This window comes from Vespa mandarinia, chromosome 6, assembly GCF_050613455.1.
Source record: "Vespa mandarinia isolate Hongniang chromosome 6, ASM5061345v1, whole genome shotgun sequence".
NCBI classification, from domain to species: Eukaryota; Metazoa; Arthropoda; class Insecta; order Hymenoptera; family Vespidae; genus Vespa; species Vespa mandarinia.
Window position 1 is genome coordinate 4317198 of NC_140815.1, and position 22561 is coordinate 4339758.

Sequence of the window (22561 nt, forward strand, 5' to 3'; positions counted from 1 at the left end):
TTTAATTTAAAAATTTCTCATGACTCTCTGTAATGCGTAATATAGAGAACAATATTAATTAAATACTGTCTCGTGAATAGTTAAAAATGAACAATTAAGGTAGTTTTTAATTACTTTTTTCGTATAGTGTCAATGGAATTTCTATGTTTCTCATGATAAAAATGTTATCAATTAGTGAATATTATTAATGTACAATAGGTGAACTCACATTGAAACATTGAGGAAGACCGATAGCAAAAATTCGTTGTAAATGGCCATCGATATAAATCGACTCTCATTAAATTCAGACGGAGTTTTTCTTACGACGATGCACAGTCTGATACCCCAAATAAGGAACATCACTTCGACTGAAAGGCGAAAAGAAAAAAGGAGTTATTAAATTAAAGGATTAAAATAGGAACAACGCATGTGTATAATAATAATAATAATAATAATAATAATAATAATAATAATAATAATAATAATAATAATAATAATAATAATAATAATAATAATAATAATAATAATAATAATAATAATAATAATAATAATAATAATAATAATAATAATAATAATAAAAATAATAATAATAAAAATAATAATAATAATAATAATAATAATAATAATAATAATAATAATAATAATAATAATAATAATAATAATAATAATAATAATAATAATAATAATAATAATAATAATAATAATAATAATAATAATAATAATAATAATAATGATACTTTAGTATCAAAATGGGTCTTAGTAGTTTCGTCGAAATTTAGCATAATATAATCGATTTTAAATTATTTCGATTCATTAACGTAATCTGCAATTATGTTATTTCGTTCATTTTTTCTTTCTATTGTTATACAAGACAAATATAGAAGCTAATTTTTCGATAATAATATTCTTTATATCGAATATAAATTAGTAATCGAACTTAATAGTTAATAGTAATCGAAATTAATATAAAAAATTGAACTTGATGAAGAACGGTTTTTTTAATTATCATTAAAAATATCAGATTAAATTAATCGAACTTGTCGATTTTTTCTCTCTTTTTTCTTTTTTACTTTATTTTTTTTTTTTTTTTAGTTTGAAAGAAACAGAAAATTAATTACAATACGATACGATATACAATGATATACAATATACGAGAAATATATATTTGAAAAATCTAAAAAATGAGAAATCGTAATGACGGTATTTTTTTTTCGTTTAAATTAATAGATATTATATTTTTATTTCGATTTTGTAATTTTCGAGTTTTGAATTTTAATTTTATGCAACAAACGAATCGGTCGTGTTGGTTTATACTGACGAAAATGTTCACTCGATAAATTCACTTTCGTACCTTTCCTGCAATTAATCGCTCTCTTTTTCACACGCATACGTACACACACTCTCTCTCTCTCTCTCTCTCCCTCTCTCTCTCTCTCTCCCTCTCTCTCTCTTTATATATATATATATATATATATCTATATATGTGTATATATATATATATATATATATGTACATATATATATATATATATCTTTCTCTCTCTCTCGCGAAACGAAACGATTCGGATAGCTCTCGCAAGTTTCGCGTTCCCACGTTAAGCTTGACTTTGATGTAAGCCGACTTCCTCGCTTTTGTGAAACTTAAATTCCTAGATCGTCCTATTTTCTACTTAAGCAAAGCACGAAGTTGCAAGTTAACGTAATGCAACTTTTTCTTTTTCGCTGCTAGAAAAATTGCCAAACTTGCGAATACTGAAGTAAATACTTGTCGTTCCTCGTTCTTCATTTTACATTAACAAGAGAAAAAGGAAATAAACGTTAAAGAATAGAAATTTATTCAAAGTATAATTCTTCTGCAACGAAACAGCGCTTTTTTATTTTATTCTGTTTTGAGAAAAGAGATATATATTTTCGAACGATTAACTTTCCTTTCTTGTACGGTTCTTTTTCGAAAGTAATGCCGTTAGATTTCTTCATCGTAACCGAAAAAGAGAAAAAAAAAAGAAGAAGAATGAGAAAGAGAAAGAGTAAAAGAGAGAAGATAAGTCCTAGAGATTTAACTCGGACAGGTTTGGACTTTTGCTAAAAGACCGCCAGAGGTTAAGTTCTTATACTTTGCTTTCTTTTTTAGTTACGATTAGTTTCATCCCTTCTTGCTACGAAGAGAAAGAGAATAAATGCTGGGTTAGACTTAAATCTCAAAGATTTATTACTTCGTTGCTGGTCTTGACGCTTCTTCTCTCTTTCTCTTTCTCTCTCTCTTATAGTTTCTCTCGAATCGAACATACTCAATTGTTTCTAATCGATCGGATTAAGAGAGACACGTTTAATCGACGTTTCTCAGTAAGCTTGTTCAACGAAAAACGATATCGTTTTCTCTTAAGTTTATTCTTTCGACATTAACCAGCAACAAGATATGATTTTAAGAAACTCAACAACCTTCGACCTTTTCTAACCATTTCAATTTTTAAGATAAAAGTTAATCGTTCCAAATTCGCAAAGTCTCGGTACGAAGGAAACATTTAAAATCTTTAAAAGGGAACGCAGCGCCATTCCGATGATGATTGCACGAATATAACTTTCATTCGAGAAATGAGAAAATTTAAAGAGATTGGTATCAGAGATATGCTGTAAAAAATAAAAAAAAAAAAGAAAAAAAAAGGGAGCGAAAAAGAGAAAAAGATGGGCAAAATAAAATTGGAAATTTTTCATCGGAAAAATATTTCATAGAAAAAATTTCTCATCGAGAAACAAAAAAGACAAATACTTACAAATCAAACTTATTGTCTTAATTATTCAATTTGTATATTAATAATTTCAATTCGATCGATTCTTTTTTTAAAAAAATATAAATAAACATATAGATATGATGCAAGTCATTTGCATATATACACTGAAGGACTTAAGTATTTTTACATGTATTGTATTGTATTTCTATATTCTTATTATACGAGTAATTACTTTTTTCATTTTATATATATATATATATATATATATATATATATATTATTTGCAGTTTTTAATATTTTTCGATACTTTCGTCCAACCATCTGATAAAAACTATTCTCAAAGTAAATTTCCATCGTAAAAAGGAAAATGTTTTTTACATGATTCCGATATGTTCTTCGTACTCGCGAAATTTTATAAAAATAAAAATTATCGGATTAAGAAAGTTTCTTTTGTTAGTTTTTAGACACTCATAATAATTAAATGCATATGATTTCTCAAGATCGATCGGAAGTTCGCTTGTTCATCTGAAACATCCCGAAACGAAGTTTATGATCTTCCATTAAAGTTTCCGTCTTAACGATACTCGTGTAATGACCTGTAACCTCTGTTAATAGCACTTAAACCATATGTCGTTAGCTTGGATCTTTTGCGTAAATCAGAGGTTGGTAACTTCTTCTTCGCTACGAGCCATACGGCCCTCACCATCAATCAATCCATTTCCCCCACTATTGTGTAGAGATCAGGAGAGTGTTATTGGAACGGTACAACGACAAGAGGAGATTTTTGATAGCTCCGCCTATCCCCATCTTTAACATTTTCTCTTATCTACAGAATAGGATCTTAGTGATATAATTGTAGGATGTCCATATTTATGGTCGATTGTAGATGAATGTATATGCCATCATACATATTTTATTACATTATCCAACTCAGTATCAGTTTCGATGCTTAGTTCTCATTCTCCCTCTTTCTCTCTCTCTCTCTCTCTTTGTTATGAATACTATGAATGCTTTGAGCAATGAATTAGCCAATTAGACCCGCATTCCTTGCAGTGACATTCTCATGATCTCTGTACAAAGCTCAAGTACACTAGCTATCAATCCAAACGATTTTTTAAAATAAATTGAAACAAAAGTCATGTAGCTCATAAGATAGGACTATGATAAATAGGGTTCGTCTTTTCTAATATTATTGGAATAGTTAAATAAGAGAAGGAACCACATGTCATTCGCACGAACGAACAGTCGCTCATTTGATTCCTTTGTATTCCTTTTATAGATCATTATTCCTGTCTATTAAATCAGTTAGTATCGTTAAATTGCAATTGTGGAAATTATATTACTTACGCGTCGTAAAGCTGTGATCCCACCAATCGGTTCGACAAAGATATGCTTTCAAATCATCGGCTGTACGTGCGACTATAACTACCGGTGGTGCAACCAAAGTACGAATACTTAGAAATACACTGAATATCATGACTATGATACCAAGTCGCTTGAGTAAACTGGCGTCCGTAATTTTTACCGCCTTTGCCGACTTCACTCGAAATATCACCGATATTCTGCAAACAGAAAGAGTATTTATAGTAATAATTGTAAAAAGTGTTGATTATGAAAAGGAAGAATTAATCGTAGAATCGAGTTTCTTATTATTAATTTTATTAAACATATAGAGATTTATTTTCTTTATTATTTCTTCTTTTTATTTATTTTTGTAGATTTATTATCTTATGAATCAAAATTTGCATTAAATATTACGAATTCCAAATTTTTGCTTTCAATTTTCTATTTTCAATTTCTCGTTTAATTTACATTAATATTTGAATAAATTTTCTCGTATAAAATTATTCCTATCGTATTTTATTTTCTATTATCACTGTTTGTAATAACGAAAGAACAAATTATCATCTTTAAATTATTCTTCATTTACATATGAACTTTATATTTTTTAAATCTATAATCAATTCTTTTACTTTTTTCTCTCTTTCAAATCGTAATGTACAACGCATGAATATGTATGAATTGCATAAAATATAAAGTTACGTGATCAATATTCGATTAAATTCAACGAAAACTCTTAGAACGTTAAACTTTTGTTTTAATTAAATAAAAATATTTTTTATGTTTATACGTTTATTATTTCAAATTACAAATGAATTATCGATAGTCGTACACATAGTTAGTATTAAATATGGTGAGCGTGATAAGCTGTGTGCATACATTTTAAGCTCATTAAATTTGATATTTTGTATTTTGTTAGGATAAAATATTGTTTTTTTTTTTTTTTTTTTTTTTTTTTTTAATTTAATTCGAATGAAAAAGTTATAAACGATGATTAAGTCTATAATTTTTATCTTCACTTTTATCTTCTCGTAATTCGTTAATTTATTTTCATTATTAACGATAAATGGGTCTACACGAGTCTTTGTAAGTATGATAGCATGAAAAACAATGGATCTTTCTTATCGTTAACAACGGGCACCGAATGCGAATCGTAAAAGCCAAACAGTTCCGTAATGTAAAATCTATGTCGACGAAGATTAACGATGATTTGACAATAGTACAGAAAGGGACATAGTGTAGGGTATTTGATCGTAAAGGGTAAGCTTCGCGTTAGTTTCGTCGATTTAAGGGAATACACTGTAGAAACTGATTTAATGCTCTGGATAAACAATCTTTATTTTATTTTACTTTATTTACTTTTTAACGTCTCGCCAACATTGATGTATCGAATTTATCGTAATAAAATTCAATTGTATATAAATCAATAATAAGATTTACTTTTCGCGCAAATGTATTATTTAATTTACGATTAAATGGATGGTATTTACGGTATTGGAATATTTCTGTTTTATCGTACGCCCGGAAAATAGATTTAGATCAAGAAGATTCGCATTTGAACATTCTTTAGGATAAAAACGAAGGAAGTTAGAATAGGCGAAGAGATAGAAAAAGAAGAACAAGGAGAAAAGCGGAATGGAGTAAAAGGAAAAGCGATCTTTTGTTTCGGAAGTTTGAAAGGCCCGGAAATCCTGTGGTTTCGAGAAGGTGCCGTTTATGTCGGTGGATCGAAAGAGACAAGTACGGAGAAATAGTAAGGTACCGGCACTATCGATCCTTGATAAGTTCCGACCTTCTTTTTAGTTCTAACCAATAATTGACGCATTTTTCAGTGATGTAGCTCGAGAGATGACGCTAAATTCAGAGCTAATATATCATTAAAGATTTATGAAAATATTTAATAGATACTTACTAAAGATTTTGATTGTAAGTATTATAGCATTTCATTCGTAGTTTTAACGATTCCCATATTTATATTATTAACAAGAATCTTTTTCTCCCCCCGCTCCCCCTCTCTTTCTCTCTTTCCCTCGAATAGGAGTACTAATAATTCTACAAATATTCTTCACCTACTTATCTCCTATATATCATAATTATTTCTAAAACATACTTTTAAATATTTAAGATTATTCCATAAAAATAAAAAAAACTGCAATATTTTATAAAAATTGTCCTAATAATAATAATTCGAACTTGACTGAACATTTAAATAATTTTTAAACGTTTACAATACCTTTTCCCATCGTATTACTTACTTCAAAGGATTCGTGAATCCTTGAGGAAGAAAATACTAAAAGATACCTCATCGAATTTCTTGGTCGATAAACAGCAGAGGAAATGCAACCAGTCGTTTGCTACGAATACAAATGAGATATAAAACCTCACGAAAAATCCACTTCAATGTAAAATAGACTCAATAGTATCTTTTATGATTCACGAAAGATGACTGCATAAAAATAAGCGCAATGCCTTTGTCGAACCGCTTTTGTAATTTTGCATGAAGGGGAGGATAGGGAAAGAGGGAAATTTATAACCATCCTGGGGGAGTCCGAGATATCCATAAAGGTATCTGTATCGACGGGAAGGGTAGTATTTTCTCTCGGACAGAGATCGGTGATGTCGGATTTAGCGGGAAAGCGAATGCGAATGAGTTTGGTACCAATACGTTAAATCTCGAAATGTCCGATCTCGATGCAGAGATCGGAAGTGAAGACATTAGAGGTGGTATGCGGGCTGGATTAGAGCTTCTGCCACGTGTCGGACTAACAGGACTGACGAAGACTTTACTGAATATATCGATATATGAGCCATATTATCGGATTGACCGAATGTGTGCCAGCAACATACATACATACATACATACACATGTATATATATATATATACATATTATATGTATACATGTAGATGTTATGCGGGAGAGATGTGGCTTTCATTGAACTAAATCGGAATAATGGCAGTGTATCTAACACATAGGTATATTGACCCGGTTAACATATGTATATCTATAGTTATATACAAATTGACTAGTAAACACTCGATGATCTTAGCACGGACTATAGATTATATCATTGTTATATATTTTCTGATAAATTTCTATTAATAATATTGTTTATGAAATATTATAAAATGTCCGGAATAAATTATATTAAGAAATTGTTTCATTGTGTATTAAAAAATTTCATAAACACGACTTTTTCAGATATCAAATAATCGTAACATGATTCCGTGCATTGACTCATACTACTCGACATTCAATATTATATTATACATCCTCGATCCTTTATACATTATCGATGTTAAATAATTAAACCCTTCTTCATCTTATCGTATTTTATGATTTATCGAAAAGAAAAATTAATTTATCATGTTCTTTCTTTCAACTCGTTCAAAAGTTTAATTATTCATATCCGAGAAAATAAAGAGAAAAAACGTAATGCCGTTGGTTGTTGATATCATAACGCAATAATAATTTATCTCCATTTGTACGAAAATAGGGAAAGAAAAAAGAAAGGAAAAATCTGGAAAAATTGTTATTTCATTTTTTGTTTCATTTTTTCTTTTTTCTTTTTTCTTTCTTTTTTCTTTTTTCTTTTTTCTTTTATTTTTTTTTTTTTTTTTTGGTAAAAATTTCATTTATTATCACCGTGTTTGTTTAGTAACATAAAAGTCTAGTTACCAACTACATATAAACAAATAACATCAATGTTGCAATTTTCATCTACCGATATTTTTCTATCGAACGTGAGCAACAGAAATCTCTCCAGGATATTTGGAGGGTCATTTTTTTTTTATTCTTATCACTCGCTTGTTTACTTACCTCCATGTTTTCAACATTAAAGCACCGTACGTCAGAGAAAAACCGATTTCTCGGAGCCAAACTCGTACAGTACACGTTATAACGTTTGGCTGAGGATACATAACGATCGTCTGCAAAAGATAAAAAGTATAGAATTTTTCTAACGAAACGATTTGATAAAGAATGAGAGATGAATTATTTATATCGTATTTAACACGGTTTAAATAATTCTTGTCATTATAGACATAACAAAGGATAATTAACGCAAAGATATGTTTAACGTAATGTAAAATCAATATTAGCCTTTTTAACGTTAACGCAAAGTGCATAAATCTAAGTTCTACGTTTAATAACTATTTTTATCCCTACGAATATTTTATCTGTAAGATGAAAAAAATTGACAAATTGTCCAATAATTTAATCTTCTTTTGAAAAAGACTTAGATTTTACCGTGCAGTATATGAAGAATGCGCCTAGTACTATAACGCGCAGCAAAACGGGACTGGCAGCTCTGACCACCTGAAATAAAAAAGCAAAATATATTGCTTGGTAGAGACTTTTTCATAGTTTTTTTTTTTTTTGTTTGTTTTTAAGAAGAATCTTTAATTAAGACAAGTCTATGGCATTCTGTTTTTTCTCTTTTTAACGACATTCGCTTCTTTTTAACGAATGGATATCCATTTCGTTAAAATTTCGATGTTTCTCTTTGTCTCCTCTTGTACAATTAAAATATGAAGATGATTAATTCTTGTTAAAAAATGAGCAAGCAAAACAAACGAGGAAGTATTTCAATGAGCAATTAAGTATTATACTTAAGTAAATATATTCAGTGACGTCGTAATAAAAGTCAGTTAGTCATGACAAGTCCGAATGCCATGCGATAGTTTAATTATTTATTGTAAATTTCTTTCACACGTACTCATTATCATTTTACATCTCCCTATCTCTCTCTCTCTCTCTCTCTCTCTCTCTCTCTCTCTCATTCTCTCTGTCTCTCTCTCTCTCCCTCTGTCTCTTTTCTCATGTACACGTTGTCGAGAACACAGACAATAAGCAAGTTTATTCGATGTAATGCCGTAAATGAAACAGTTGAGACACGCAAACGGGAAATTAGCTTTGTTGCCAGTACGAACTTTGCTTTGTTATCCTCTCTTTCATTTTTCCGAATGTTTTTATTTTCGTTCTCATTTCAATGCTAACTGCGCGAAAATTATAAAGGTCGCCGTGGTATTCCGATATCAGTACGAATTCAAATTTCTTATTTCCCTTTAGTTAGTTTTTTTTTTAGCATTGTTAGTAATGTCAGATGAACTCGAGAAAGAGAGAGAAAGATAGAAAGAGAAAGAGAGAGAGAGAGAGAGAGAGAGAGAGAGAGAAATGCTATAATATATTTTAAGAGTTAAATGCGTTATATTTAAGTGTTATAATTAAATATCTTAAATAAAATGACACCATGAATTTTCTTCAGACTGCATTGGCAGAAAGACATTGAAGATTTTTTTGTAAGATATTTTATATTTTTATTTTTTAATAATGATATGTTCTCTCTCTCTCTCTCTCTCTCTCTCTCCTTTTTTCTAAAGAAAATAGTTGTACTGATATATTGTACTAATGTCAAATCCATCAACGAGCAAAATTTAATTTGGTCGGATAAAAGGAAAAAATAAAAGAGATAAACAGGGTTAAATTCGAGAGGATCGATTTCAAAGTTTGAGATATTCATTTTTATTTAACAAAAAGAGATAAAGCCTCATAGAAATTGGAGCAGAGACTAGATTGTGGTCTAGATTGTAGTCTCATTGTACTGTTGAAAGTTTCTTGAAACTGGCCGGCACCTTCGTGGACATACATAAACGCAAAAGCTATTTCGAAGTTTCTATGTTATTCAAATGAAAAAGAGTCCGAGCTGTAAACTCGATTAATGCCTTCTCTTCTTGCTGCATCGTCCTCGTTTCGACCTTATTTCTTCCAAGATTTATCGCTTCAATGATACATATGTAATATGTATGTGAGATTTTATACGAAAGGATCCTTCGAGTAGAAAGAAAAATTATAATGGTTTAATAAAAAGAGAATAAAAATATAGTCATATAACGCTTCTTAATCCGCAAGGTATTTTCTTATAAAGCATTGTATTTTCTTTTCTATCGGTGCAGATGTTTGTTCCACGTTAATATTTCTTCTGTGTTATCATAATGATAAAAAATAAATGGCGTTCGTAATAATATCCTATTAAATCAACCTCGAAATGTTTGAAATAATATTGAGATAGTAAATAAATTTAATAAAAACGACGATAACAATTTTTTTTTCTTCCTTTTTCGAAGTATTCCAAAGAAATGATCCAAAGTTCATAAATACTTTTAGATTTGAACAATAGAGAAAAGCTAAATATGATACAAGATTTAGGTAATTTAGATTATTTTTTTAATGACCAAAAAGAAATGTTACTTGTTAATCTGAATATAAATTATTTACTTTCTTTAATTTCTTTCTTAAACATATTAAGTTCAATGATTCAACAAAATTTCTTCTTTTATTATTCGAACACTTATATCTATTAATGATCTATTGTATTTCTTTATTGAATTATACTAAATTTTGTAGTAATTAAAGTTACATAACATGCGATATTGAATGAGGCTTCATTCATTCAGATTTTTTTTTTTTTTTTTTTTTTTTCATAAAAAAAATGTCAATTATAAATTCAATATATAATCTAGTTGCATAATCAATATTTACTTTCATTGTTTGTCATTCAATCTATTTCACATACTGTATATAACTTTGGTCTTTTTTTTAAAACATGCAAAGAAACTTGCTATCGAAGCTAATGCGACTGTTTGTCATTCAGATTTTTGTCAGGTAATGTACATAACAAATGTTTATATTCACAAGCGTAATCCTTTGATATTTTTTTCCAATACAAATAACATGCACGTTCGAAGGGAGTCACAATCGAGTCATGGATGTGATCATTCAAACTGATAATCTAGTATTTATAAATCATTATTTCTATTATAGTCTTTGATCTTTTTATTCGACGAAATAATCACTTTCACGTGTGAGCGACAAATAATAATAATATATAGATTATAGTTTAGTAGTAAGAATTTTTAGAAAATAAATCGAAATTATTAGAATAAAATTTTTTTTGGGATAAGTTTTCGAGAAAATTCACTGTAAATATAGTATTAATAGAGAGAGCACATAGAGAATACACGTTGAAACTTGACTTAATTTTTATTGAATTTTAACAAATATTATACATGATTTTAATTTCCTTATTAATCTTTGTGATTTATCATCTATTATTTTTATACAAGATATATTTAGTTTGTATTGAAATCCATTGAACGATCTAAGTCTCGTACAAAAATTTGATTATTCTACTATTTCGATTTGTTTTTTCAAAAGTAATACTCTTCTCGATTGTACCAAAATTGCAGTAAGGCATATTCTACAACGATGCGATCTAAAATGTTTGTAGATCCTTCATAATTTAGATCTAAATGGATCTACAAAGAATGTTCCTATTGTATATCTAAATGCATCGGTATTTGTCCTTATGCAAATCGGCGAATTTGCTATACTATCAAAGCAAGATTTTAACCATAGAACAGAATGTTCTTGTAGAGGGATCACTTTAACGTTGAATTCTAAATATATCTTTGTAAAAGTACGTACGAGATCCTTATTTCGTATATAACGAGATTATTATCAAAATAAAATATATAGCCATATGAATTCTTAATACTTTTATGCGTTTTAATCTGTGAATAAGAGAAGAAACGGTAGATCTGTTTAATATCTTTCCATTTCCTCACTTCTTTGGGAATAAGGAAAAATTATTTCTTGACCTTTTCTTACGTCGACATTTTATCGATCCCTTGCAATAGAAGTTAATCAGGGTCGGAGAAGTGCAAAAGTAAGAGCAAAAGAAAGAACACAACCAAGAACACGAGTAAGAGCGCAAGCAAGAGCAATAACAAGAGAAAGAGAGAAAGAGAGAGAGAGAGAGAGAAACGTAGACACGATGAAAATTGCAGAGAAGTTAAATTGATGTTTTCGTAACCAAAGCAATTTTACATTAAATTGGAAATGCACTCCAATGGCATCTCGCTAGACCAACCCTCTTCCTTATTCAAGTAACGACAAAATATTGAAGCGTCTACTATCTCCCATATCAGATATTGTAAGGAAACTGTTGCTGAGAATATCTTTCTTTTTTTATGGGAACATGAAAGACTTTCGTTCCCGGAACAATGACTGGAAAAGAGGTTATGAACAATAGAAATAAGAAAAGAGGATATACGTGCTTCTTCCAATGTAGCTAGATAAATAGTGTTTGCTTTTATAAAGAAAATCCAATAGTGGAATTAGCCATAGAGTGGAACAACGTAGAATTCTTTTATCTTTTTCTACGTCATTCCCAATTTTTCGAGGGGTTCTTAAAAAAGCAACGAAAAATATTATTACGTTTAAACAAGCGACGTAAGAGGGAAAAAGGGTATCGTTATTACGGAATACGCGTACGATACGAAGGGTATCGTTATTATGGTTATAAATAATATTAATCAGCCATTTACATTGTCGTATTTTAAGTACAAGAAACAGGTAATGTTCTCATAAAAACGGCTTAGTCCTAAATACTGCTATGTAAAAGGGGTGAAGGGTGATGGAAATATAGAAGAAGAAGAGTCCTAGTATATTCAAGCCGTTCTCTTCGTATGGAAACAAAAAGTATGCCGATATATAGCACGATATTGTAGTGCTTCGGTTATGTCTCAATGTAGTTTATTTTCCTAGAAGGATCGTTACGAGAAAGGAATAAAGCTTGTTTTGAAATTTTCTCGAAGTATAGCTTAAATTTTATATTCTTTCTCGTTTCATTATGCATATACTCGTATTTATGTACGTCATTAAAGTTCATTAACAAACAGAAAGCTTATATTAATTTTTAAGCCAGCGATAAAAAGTTGTTTAAATTCAGAAAGAGGCACACACACACACACAGATACACAAAGAGAGAGAGAGAGAGAGAGAGAGAGAGAGAGAGAACTGTAAAAAGAATAATATTTTTGAAAAGAATTTTAAAAGTTTAAATAAAAAATTTAATATTTTATTTTTAATATTTTATTTTTCTGTTGTCAATCAAAACCTCTTCGACTTATGAAGCGTTTTTTCAAAGTTTCACGCTACGATATATCGAATATTAGGTATATACTGTTTGACCAAGCACATGGAAAATTTATTGTAAAATTTGTTCGAAAATATCTGAGCTAAATAAAATTTTTAATTTGAAAATAGCATATATATAAATACATAAAATTCTGGACTTTTAAGTGAACATGAAGTAGACCTCATTTTCGAGTTGTAACAAAAGGAAATTAATACTGAAGAAGTATCATACACTTCATTTTCTTCAAGATTACAGGACTCATCCGTCCTAAAGGAATTTCTTGGTTCGTCTGTTTATGGTTATCACGTACATAGCAAGGGTTTTCGCCCTTCGTGTTTCTATTTTTCTTTCTTCCCTTCTTTCGAAAGGGGAAAATTTAATGAAGCCTCTTGTGTGTTGTGAGTCTGTTCAACTTGATAAAACATAATACTAGCATAAAGATGCCTTCGAGAATTTCTCTTTTTCTTTCTTATTTTCTCTCTCTTTCTTTCTCTTTTTTTCTCTTTTTTTCCTTTTTTTTTTCGCCGTAATTCTTATCCGAAGTTTCATATTAGAAGACAAAGATAAAATAACGATAGTTCACGACTGCATCGGAAAGACCATTGATCGTAATTTGAAGAAAGTGATTCGAATCGATAAATTCATATGAAAAATATGAAATATTTTTTTCTAGAGCATACGACGATACTTCATAAATAATCGTTTTGATTTTGTTCGATACTTTAGAGATAGAGAGATCTATTTCAACGTCAATCATGTGTCAAGATCAATGCTCTTGACGGAGACACAACTTATAGTTAGTTTAAGAGTATCGAATCGTTTTTTCTAATAGTTTTAAATCTATCATATTTATTTATATCCTCAACTATAGCTTTAAGTGATGATACGTTGAAATCGTTATTTTGAAAATTACAAATGTTATACTTATGTCAATAGATTTTTATTATTATTTAATCAACGAAATATATATACAAACTTATGACACGTCATTTATAAAAAATGTAAATATTTAAAAAGATGTTAATATTCTGATGGTCAAAAGTCACTTTTCTAATCATCTTTTCCCTAGAATTTAAGGCAAATGTGGAAATGAAATGTCATAAACATGTGATTTCCTTAATATTCTGAAATTAACCCTTTAGTTACGATCAAGTTAGACGTGAAGCTGTACAATCTGTAAGGATTGTTTTGTCACAAAATATATGTAAACAAAATTATCAGAAACGATGTTTTTCGATTGATGTTCTCAATTATGCATTTAGCCATATATGCGTTAATACCATATAATAGATTGATGTACATTAGTTACAATATTTTTATTTATTTCCATATAAAAAATTGGAAACCATTATAATTTCCAAATATCTCCCAGACAATTTAAAGTATTTTCAATGTAATAAAACAAGTAAGAAGTCACTGTAATGATTCTTCAAATGAAAAATATCCAGAGTAGAGTAAAGTCACCATCCAGAGTAAAGTCACCATAGTAACGCTATGTTCCAAAGAATGAGTTAGCCAGAAGTTACTATATAGTGGCCGTAGTAGTCAAATGGTTAAACACGGATATAAACTTGGTTTTATTGGTTTTTTATTTGTTTGTTTATTGTCACAATCGTTGTTACAGAGCGATGTCTTATAGAACGTATAAAATATCGTATATTAGAAAATCGTATAAGATCAATGTCTTATATCGTTAGTTTTTATTTATTTATTTATTTTATTTTCCCTCTTATTATATCCCAGATATTGCGGCAATATTATTCGTATTAAAACGTAGGGATTATCGATTAATAAAAATGGACGTTATATAAATGAAAGAAAGATGATTATGTTGATCTACTGTTATATTATATATTGGAATGAACGTTACGTAGTAGGTTGTAAATGCAAATGAAACAAACTGTCGGACAAGTACATCTGTCAGCGCTCACCAAACAAAATTAACCGTCGTACGAGCGTACGTGCTATGTTAGAGCGATTTATCATGTAACTTTACGTCTTAGAAAAATGAACTGTCAACGAACGTAATCGTAGGAAAAGCCTCGGCTAGCCTCGTTCGTTCGTAACTGTCATCGAAATTGAAGTTCTTTGAAGGTTGCTATCGTCTTATCATATCTTTTTCTTTTTTTTTTTATCCTTCCTTGATTTCCTTCCGTGTTTTTTTTATTTTTCTTTTTTTTATTTTTTTTTTTTTACACATTTTTTTAACCATTAGATGCCGATATTTATTTTTTCATATCGTCATTTGAAACAATTTGAAACAATTCCAATTTTCTTATTAATTTATTTATTCACGAAGATTAAGGGATGATCAGTGTCAGTGGTTTTGTTTGTGTCGTTCGAGATTTTCCAATTGAATAATTATTTGAAAGACATTAGAGAAAATTGATAACATTAGAGAAAAGAGAAAGGAAAATGATATATATATATATATATATATATATATATATATATATATATATATATATATATAGGAGAAGTCTAAGTGTTAAAAGAAATTTATGGATTTTTCATCTCGACTATGTTTGAACAATCTCATTTGCGGTCTCTTGCACGTAAAAAGTACATTGAATTAAAAAATAAATAACTTTTAGGAGAAAATATAATAAATAAATAATAAATAATACTCGTAGTAAATAAATATTACTGTTAGTAAATAAACAATCCTTAGTAGAATATGGTCTAATGGATACATCACATACATGCGAGTGCATTAATAATCATTTAATATTTATTTCAGAAATAAAAAGTACAATTTTTACTCTCTTCTATAGTATTTTATTATTGTTATGAATAAAATTCATGAAAATATCGTGATCCTCAGTCATTTGTGTTTACTCATCATTTATTTAAATGATCGTTGAACGAGAGATGAATTTAGAAGCAAGACGACAAGCCATAACAGTTATCTATTGTACTAGTGTATATGTCGTGTTGGATAAAATGGACAGCACTACAGTAATTGTTCGTAAGTTGGTCGATTTAACAACAAAGCATGAACACATGTCATACATTATATAATATAAACGAGACCTTTATGCATTTAGATTACCAGTTCTATTTCTCTTTATTTATTTATTTTTATTTTTTTTTTTTTCTTGCATCTCTTCATTCGACAACAGATATTTTAAGTTTTAGAGTAATTTTGTTTCGTGGATTCGTTAAATATTACTTATTCACCAGCTGCCGCATTTTCCAATAAGAAATACATTACGAAAAGCAATTCCGTATAGAAATGTAGGATTACGAGGCATTGCATTTAGAAGAAACGATCTATTAAGGTCGAGGAAATAGGAAAAGAAAAAGAAAGAGAGAGAGAGAGAGAGAGAGAGAAATACAAGTTAAATTTGAATAAAAATATGTTTCTTCATTTGCACGAGAAATGCTAATTTCAAAACTGACAGACAGTATCTCGCTTAAGTAATTAGCTTCCATTTATAGTTTTCTAATACTTTTTTTTTATAGCAAAAAAAAGTAAAGACCACAATTCGGATTAAATATCAAGAGAAATGATTTTTTGAGGTGATGAACAAGTTATTTAAATTGGAAGCGTGAAGTCTTGTTTTCTTTTTGAATGAAAATAATAACGTAGTTTATATAATACTTTCCCTGGAAAATGATTTAAAATCAATGTCTCTTATATTCTCTTATATGGAAACTTTTACTCTCATTTATAAAATCGATCGATAGGTTCAACCTATTTTTTAAAAGAATTTTCATCATTTTTACAATTTAAATTTTTTGTTACGTGATAATGAAAAAACAAAGTTGATATTAGGAGTAAAAAAAAAAAGTAATGGGTTTGTTAAATTAAACATAAAAAGGAAGAGAGAGAGAGAGAGAGAGAGAGAGAGAGAATGAACAACGATTTGAATGATCTCGATCGTTCATCACGTAGAAAGTAGTAATGGAAATAGGAAGCCGTATCGTAATGGGTTTCACTATCTTTTTCCTCGTAGCAACGAAGTAATGACTTTGAACAATTCTCGATTTTTAAGTAGAAGGTTTAAAATATCTTAGAGATCTGTAATTACATTCGGTCTTGAAAATTGGTATCTTATTTTTTTCATTTGTAATACTTGAAAGAAAATAGAATAGGGGAAATAAAAGAGGGTGCTTGCAAACTACTTTTGTGGTTTTATCGTACAAAGAGAACCTTCGTACTTTGGTGTGAATATCCCAGAAAAAAAAAAAACAAAGAAAGAAAGGAAGAGAGAAGATTAAATCAGAAAGAAAAAAAAAAAAATACATAAGCAACCATTAATATATTTATAATAATCTTTTTCTTAATAATGCTCTTAATTTTAAAACGAGTTTAAGATAGATGACTTGCCATTTGATCAACGTAATATAATAATAAACCGATTGTTTAATCTTGTCTAGTAAGATGTGTGAATCATTCCCACAACGAAATTCAATTTAAAGAAGGTAAGAAAAGCTACGAAGAGAAGATGTATTCTTTACGACACGATGTTATCCATCTTAAATAAGATTTATTAAGAGATAAGTTTCATGATTCAGAAGATTCTCACTGTTCTTTTTTTTTTTTTTTTTCTTTTTTTTTTTCTTTTTATCTATTAAAATTGAAATAATGATCACGACGAAAATATACATATATATTAGCGATAAAATAAAAAAGATTAAATTAAGATCAAGATAATAAAGGAAATTCTAAGCTTACGCTAGGCTGGATTAGAGGTACATTTCGGAAAATGCAGATTTCCAAAGGAACGTTGTAGAATAATTAAATAATTTGAATACGTAATAACCTTTTTACCGCCGTTCTCTTCTCGTTTCCTTTCTCGTCATATAGAATTAATTATTTTTCATTTTGTAATATACTGTATGCATACGCGTTGATAAACACAGATTCGTGTACGTGTAGTATCAATATTGAAAAACTAGAAAAACCCGCTGATTCAATTGAGGTCAGAGAATTCACGTAGAGTCAGAATTTTAATCAAACATTTCTTTGCAATCATTTTGACTTTATAATTAGTGTATTCATTCCTTTTTTATAATCAATTTCCTTTCACTTTACACGCGTATACTTATGAACGTACGTAGCCAAGCTATATTCAATATGAAGAATTGTGTTTCCAAAAAAATTTTTTTACTCAAGATATAACTTTCTAAGCAAATTAAAGTCAAACTTTATTTTATGAATGATTGAACGATGAAAATTTAAAGCATAAAAAGTCAAATTAAAATAATTAATTCGCAGATAATCACATACTCGAAAAATAATATATTTCGTGATTTTTAATCGACAAGAATATTTAATGAATCAATTATATATATATATATATATATATATATATATATATATATATATATATATATATCAAAATTTTATTTAACGTCTAAAAATTATAATTCAAAATTTAAAAATAAATAAATTTAATCGTTTAGTGTAAATCTGAAGTTGTCTACTCATATATACGTATTGATATTTTTTAAATCTTTTTTATTTTATTTTTCTGTGACAGAAGTATATCTTATAGTCAATTAATATTTCGAAAATTAATGTTTCCCAATTATAAATTATACTTAGTATAATATAATTATAAGTTTTGCATTATATAGTTTTTTTTTTGTTAAAAAAATAAAAAAAATTGAGTTATATAGAAAGTCTAATTTTGTTTGAGACTGTGATAGAAGGTGTCTTAAGATATTCTTTTTCTTTCAAACATTTTGAAATGTATGATAGAACATTCAAAGAAAGTATAAAAGACTTTCCTTAGCTACATATTAATTTTCTTAGCTCATTGGAATAGTCGAGCGTTCTTGACGTTTCTACTATACATACATAGAAAGAGTTATAACCCTTGAAACGTTCTGTGTATTTGTTCAAAGCCAAGAAGATCCTTTTTGATCGTTTCAAAGCAATCTCAATAGATAAATCTTCACTTTTATCTTCCCTTTCTATCGTTTCTCTATCACGACGAAATTTCGGAAAACATTCGTTCTCATGAGATCATTGAGGACGAAGGAGAGAAAACTATTTCGTGTAAGAAACCGATAATATTCTCGAATTTCAAAGATAACCTCCTCCAGTCGCTTTTTGCTCTCATGTAAAATGTATGAAGATAGATGAATGATTCATATCGGATACAAATACTAGATAACTGTGTCTATCATAGCACTAGATATTTTTCCATTGAAGATACGAGAATGTTATAATTAAAATATTTCTAGAGAACTATTTTACATCAATAGCAAATATATATTTTTTAAATGGATTTTCTTTTTCATCGACATTAAAATGAATATGATTAATCGATTGTTGTTTAGAAAAGTCGATAGGGTCAAGTACATATTTTTTTTTTCTTGATTTTTAAATATATTCGCCATTACTCAAATTTTACAAGTATTTTCTACATTGTTCGTTGGAATTACATGTAGGAATTCTCTCTCTCTCTCTCTCTCTCTCTCTCTCTCTCTCTCTCTTTCTCTTTCTCTCTTTTGGTAATAAAAATCATATGCAAAATAAGAATCGATTTTTGGTCAGTTTATTGGTTCAATAATGGTCATGACATTTTGGCACGGTTCTATAGTGAATTTTTTTTTCTCTCTCTCTCTCTTTCTCCCTTTATAATACTTTTACAACTCTCGTACCTCTATTATAACTTTAATAACGTATATACGCGTTAAGTGCATTCTGGGTTTTACCTTGGTGTCCTGCTATTTGTGAGCCAGAAGCCGCGACCTGTTCTCTCTCCATTCTAATATTTACGTACACATACGTATATTGCTTCGGGTTAACTTGACTTTAAAAGGATATTCTCTATTATCAAAATATAATATAAAAACGATATGGATTCTTAATAATTTTTCTGAACTGAACTTTAAGTTTTGATATTTAAAAATTACTTTATGCAGTAGGGATATTTTTTGTTTACACAAGTCTTTGTCTATGTTACTATACAGTTTCATTTGGCTGATAAAATTATTTAAAAATTTTTATGCTCTTTGATAGAATTTTTCTTTCATTTATATTCACAATTAGATCGAATATATTTTAATGTCTTTTTTTTCATAATAAGATGATATATAAGTTGCTAGAAATGATAGAGATAATTGAAGACTACATTATCATAAAATGTTGCTATAGAAATGGTGAATAATAACGGGTGATGTAGTAAAGTCTAATCATAGCTTGCAACGCCGTCTGAAAGCTCATCGAGCTCTATACTCTTCGCCGTGCAGAGATAACCACGTGTCGATCAATTTTCTCGGAGTATGACACGATATCGTGGAGCTTTACGATTAAATATTAACAAGAAAATGAAATTTCTCTTTTCTTTTTTTTTTTTTTTGTTCGCGATAAATTTTACGGAAGGGCATTTTAAAAAACGTTTATCACTACTAGATAACATCAAATCATATTATCATTAGATCAATGATAAAACTTAAATGTAAATAAATGTTAAAAATATTAATAAATAATAAAAATTATGAACTTAACAGATATTTATATTTTAATTATTCGTTTATATAATATTTTAATATGTTAAAAGTTTATTTAGTATAGCTAAGTTTTAATAAACCAAACGATAAGAAAACTTATGTATAATAATATATACAATTAATTTTCCTATGATAAAATTTGATGTCTTCTCTTAACGAGATTAGATTCAATGGGATCTACTCTTAATTAAGAATTCGTTGGAATGAGAGAGAGAGAGAGAGGGAGAGACAGAGAGAGAGATAGAAGGTTCTTCAAAATGAACTCTCAAAGATCGTCTTCAAAGTCATCCTATGAGAATCATTCTCTTATTCGAGGGAGTCAAATCTTAGGAATACCAGAATGGATGATGCAAGGGTAACAGAATAGACGTCGTCTTGTCAAATAGAAGCAAGCGGTTAACCCGTGAATCTCATTTGTTTCGAAAGTAATAACACTTAATAAAATTTAGTATTCTCTAAAGATCTCTCTTCTCCTCTCTTTAACGTGTGGTGTGGCTTACTCATTTAAATTTCGCGGGTTATTTCGTACCCTCGAAATCGTCTACCAACATGTGCAATCTTTGAGAGAAAAGATTACATACCGATGTTCTTTATATTTTCTTTTCTTTTCTTTTCTTTTTTTTCTTTTTTTCATTTCTTCTTCTTTTCTTTTTTTTTTTAGACCAAATTCTCTTCCAATTATAAATATTATTTCTTACTTTTTTTCAACAAATTTAAATTTCAAATATTACTCAATGTTCATTCGACCATTTTTCGGAGCTATATTTTTCGTGTTTCGTCAGATATGTATTGTTTATAAATACTACGCAAACAATATCTATTCCGTGTATATTGTTTATTCTTGAATTCGATATAGGTATAACAAAAACTGCATAATGAAGGTTGCTATTACGGAAGTATGTTGGTTCTAAGAACGTTCTACTGTATTTTTCTTTGGTTACCTTACGTTACTTAGGATCTTTCCTATCGTATTTCAGTATTAATGATCTCCAGTTTTTATTCGTTTTTTTTTCCTTGGACGTCTTAAAAGCATTTTCAAAGCTTGGACGTAACCAGAAACCATAGGAATTAGTTACGTGCTCGTGTTCTTGAATTAACGATCAGGATTATCGGCGTTATCAGCTTCGTAGTTTTTTTCTCTTTTTCTTTTTCTTTTTCTTTTTTTTTTCTTCTTTCTCTTTTTTTTTCCTTTTTCCTCTTTAACACGATCACTCAAGCTTAAAGAATAGAATTATGTTGAATAAAAAATTTCGGCACAATCGGAAAACGTTAAGAACGTCTAATTTGCACGTTGCTGTTCCCATAGCAGCATCCATTTCTAAAAAGCGTGCACGGAATACATTCGCGCGTATAAGCTTGGCAATGTGCCACTATCCGGTAATATATAACAGTTTAGCATATAAATGCGCCAAAAAAGATTTTTCCTTTTTTACTTTGTTGCTCCATTATTCCACCTTCTTTCATATTCGACGTACAACATGAACAGATTTGTTACCGTTTTCTCTTCTTTTTCTTATTCGAATTTCTTATAGAGACTGCAGTTCCTACTATTAATGCACATATCTAATTATAAGTACATATATATGTATATATATATATATATATATATATACACATACTATATATATATATATATAATATACATTTATATATATATATATATATATATATATATATATATATATAAATGTCTGAATAAATCTTCACAGAATGCATTTTTTGGTCTTAGTATTGCTTACTCAAAAAGTGATTAAGATAATAAGATAAATGATAATATTTATTTGACATATTTCCCTTACTGAGTCTTTCGAAAGATCAATGAATGATTCATTAAAAGATACGATAAGTATGATATTGCGGCTGTCTAATTACGTAACTCGAGAGTTCTCGACTTAACTTAATTAGATATTCATTAATTTATGATTGAAGTTACTTTTAGTACTTTGATATGATCCTCGAGAAATTTCGTTTGACTAGGTGACAATTATGTGAATGATTAACAATGTCGTAATCGTATTCTTTCGCAATTTGATAATAATGAAAGCATTTATTTTTCAAATCAA

General features: G+C 28.7%; 1 protein-coding gene across 3 annotated transcripts in view; it reads right to left on the bottom strand.

Moving 5' to 3' along the window:
- LOC118440947 (metabotropic glycine receptor) overlaps positions 1 to 22561 on the bottom strand; it is a 92257-nt gene that overhangs the window by 5657 nt on the left and 64039 nt on the right. For all 3 annotated transcript variants that reach the window (XM_085657634.1, XM_085657635.1, XM_085657636.1), the window contains exons 6-9: positions 8297 to 8365; positions 7868 to 7977; positions 4055 to 4269; positions 209 to 347 (exon numbers count right to left, since the gene is read on the bottom strand). In XM_085657634.1, the coding sequence (XP_085513760.1) occupies positions 209 to 347; positions 4055 to 4269; positions 7868 to 7977; positions 8297 to 8365 (533 nt within the window). The remainder of the gene's footprint in view (positions 1 to 208; positions 348 to 4054; positions 4270 to 7867; positions 7978 to 8296; positions 8366 to 22561) is intronic.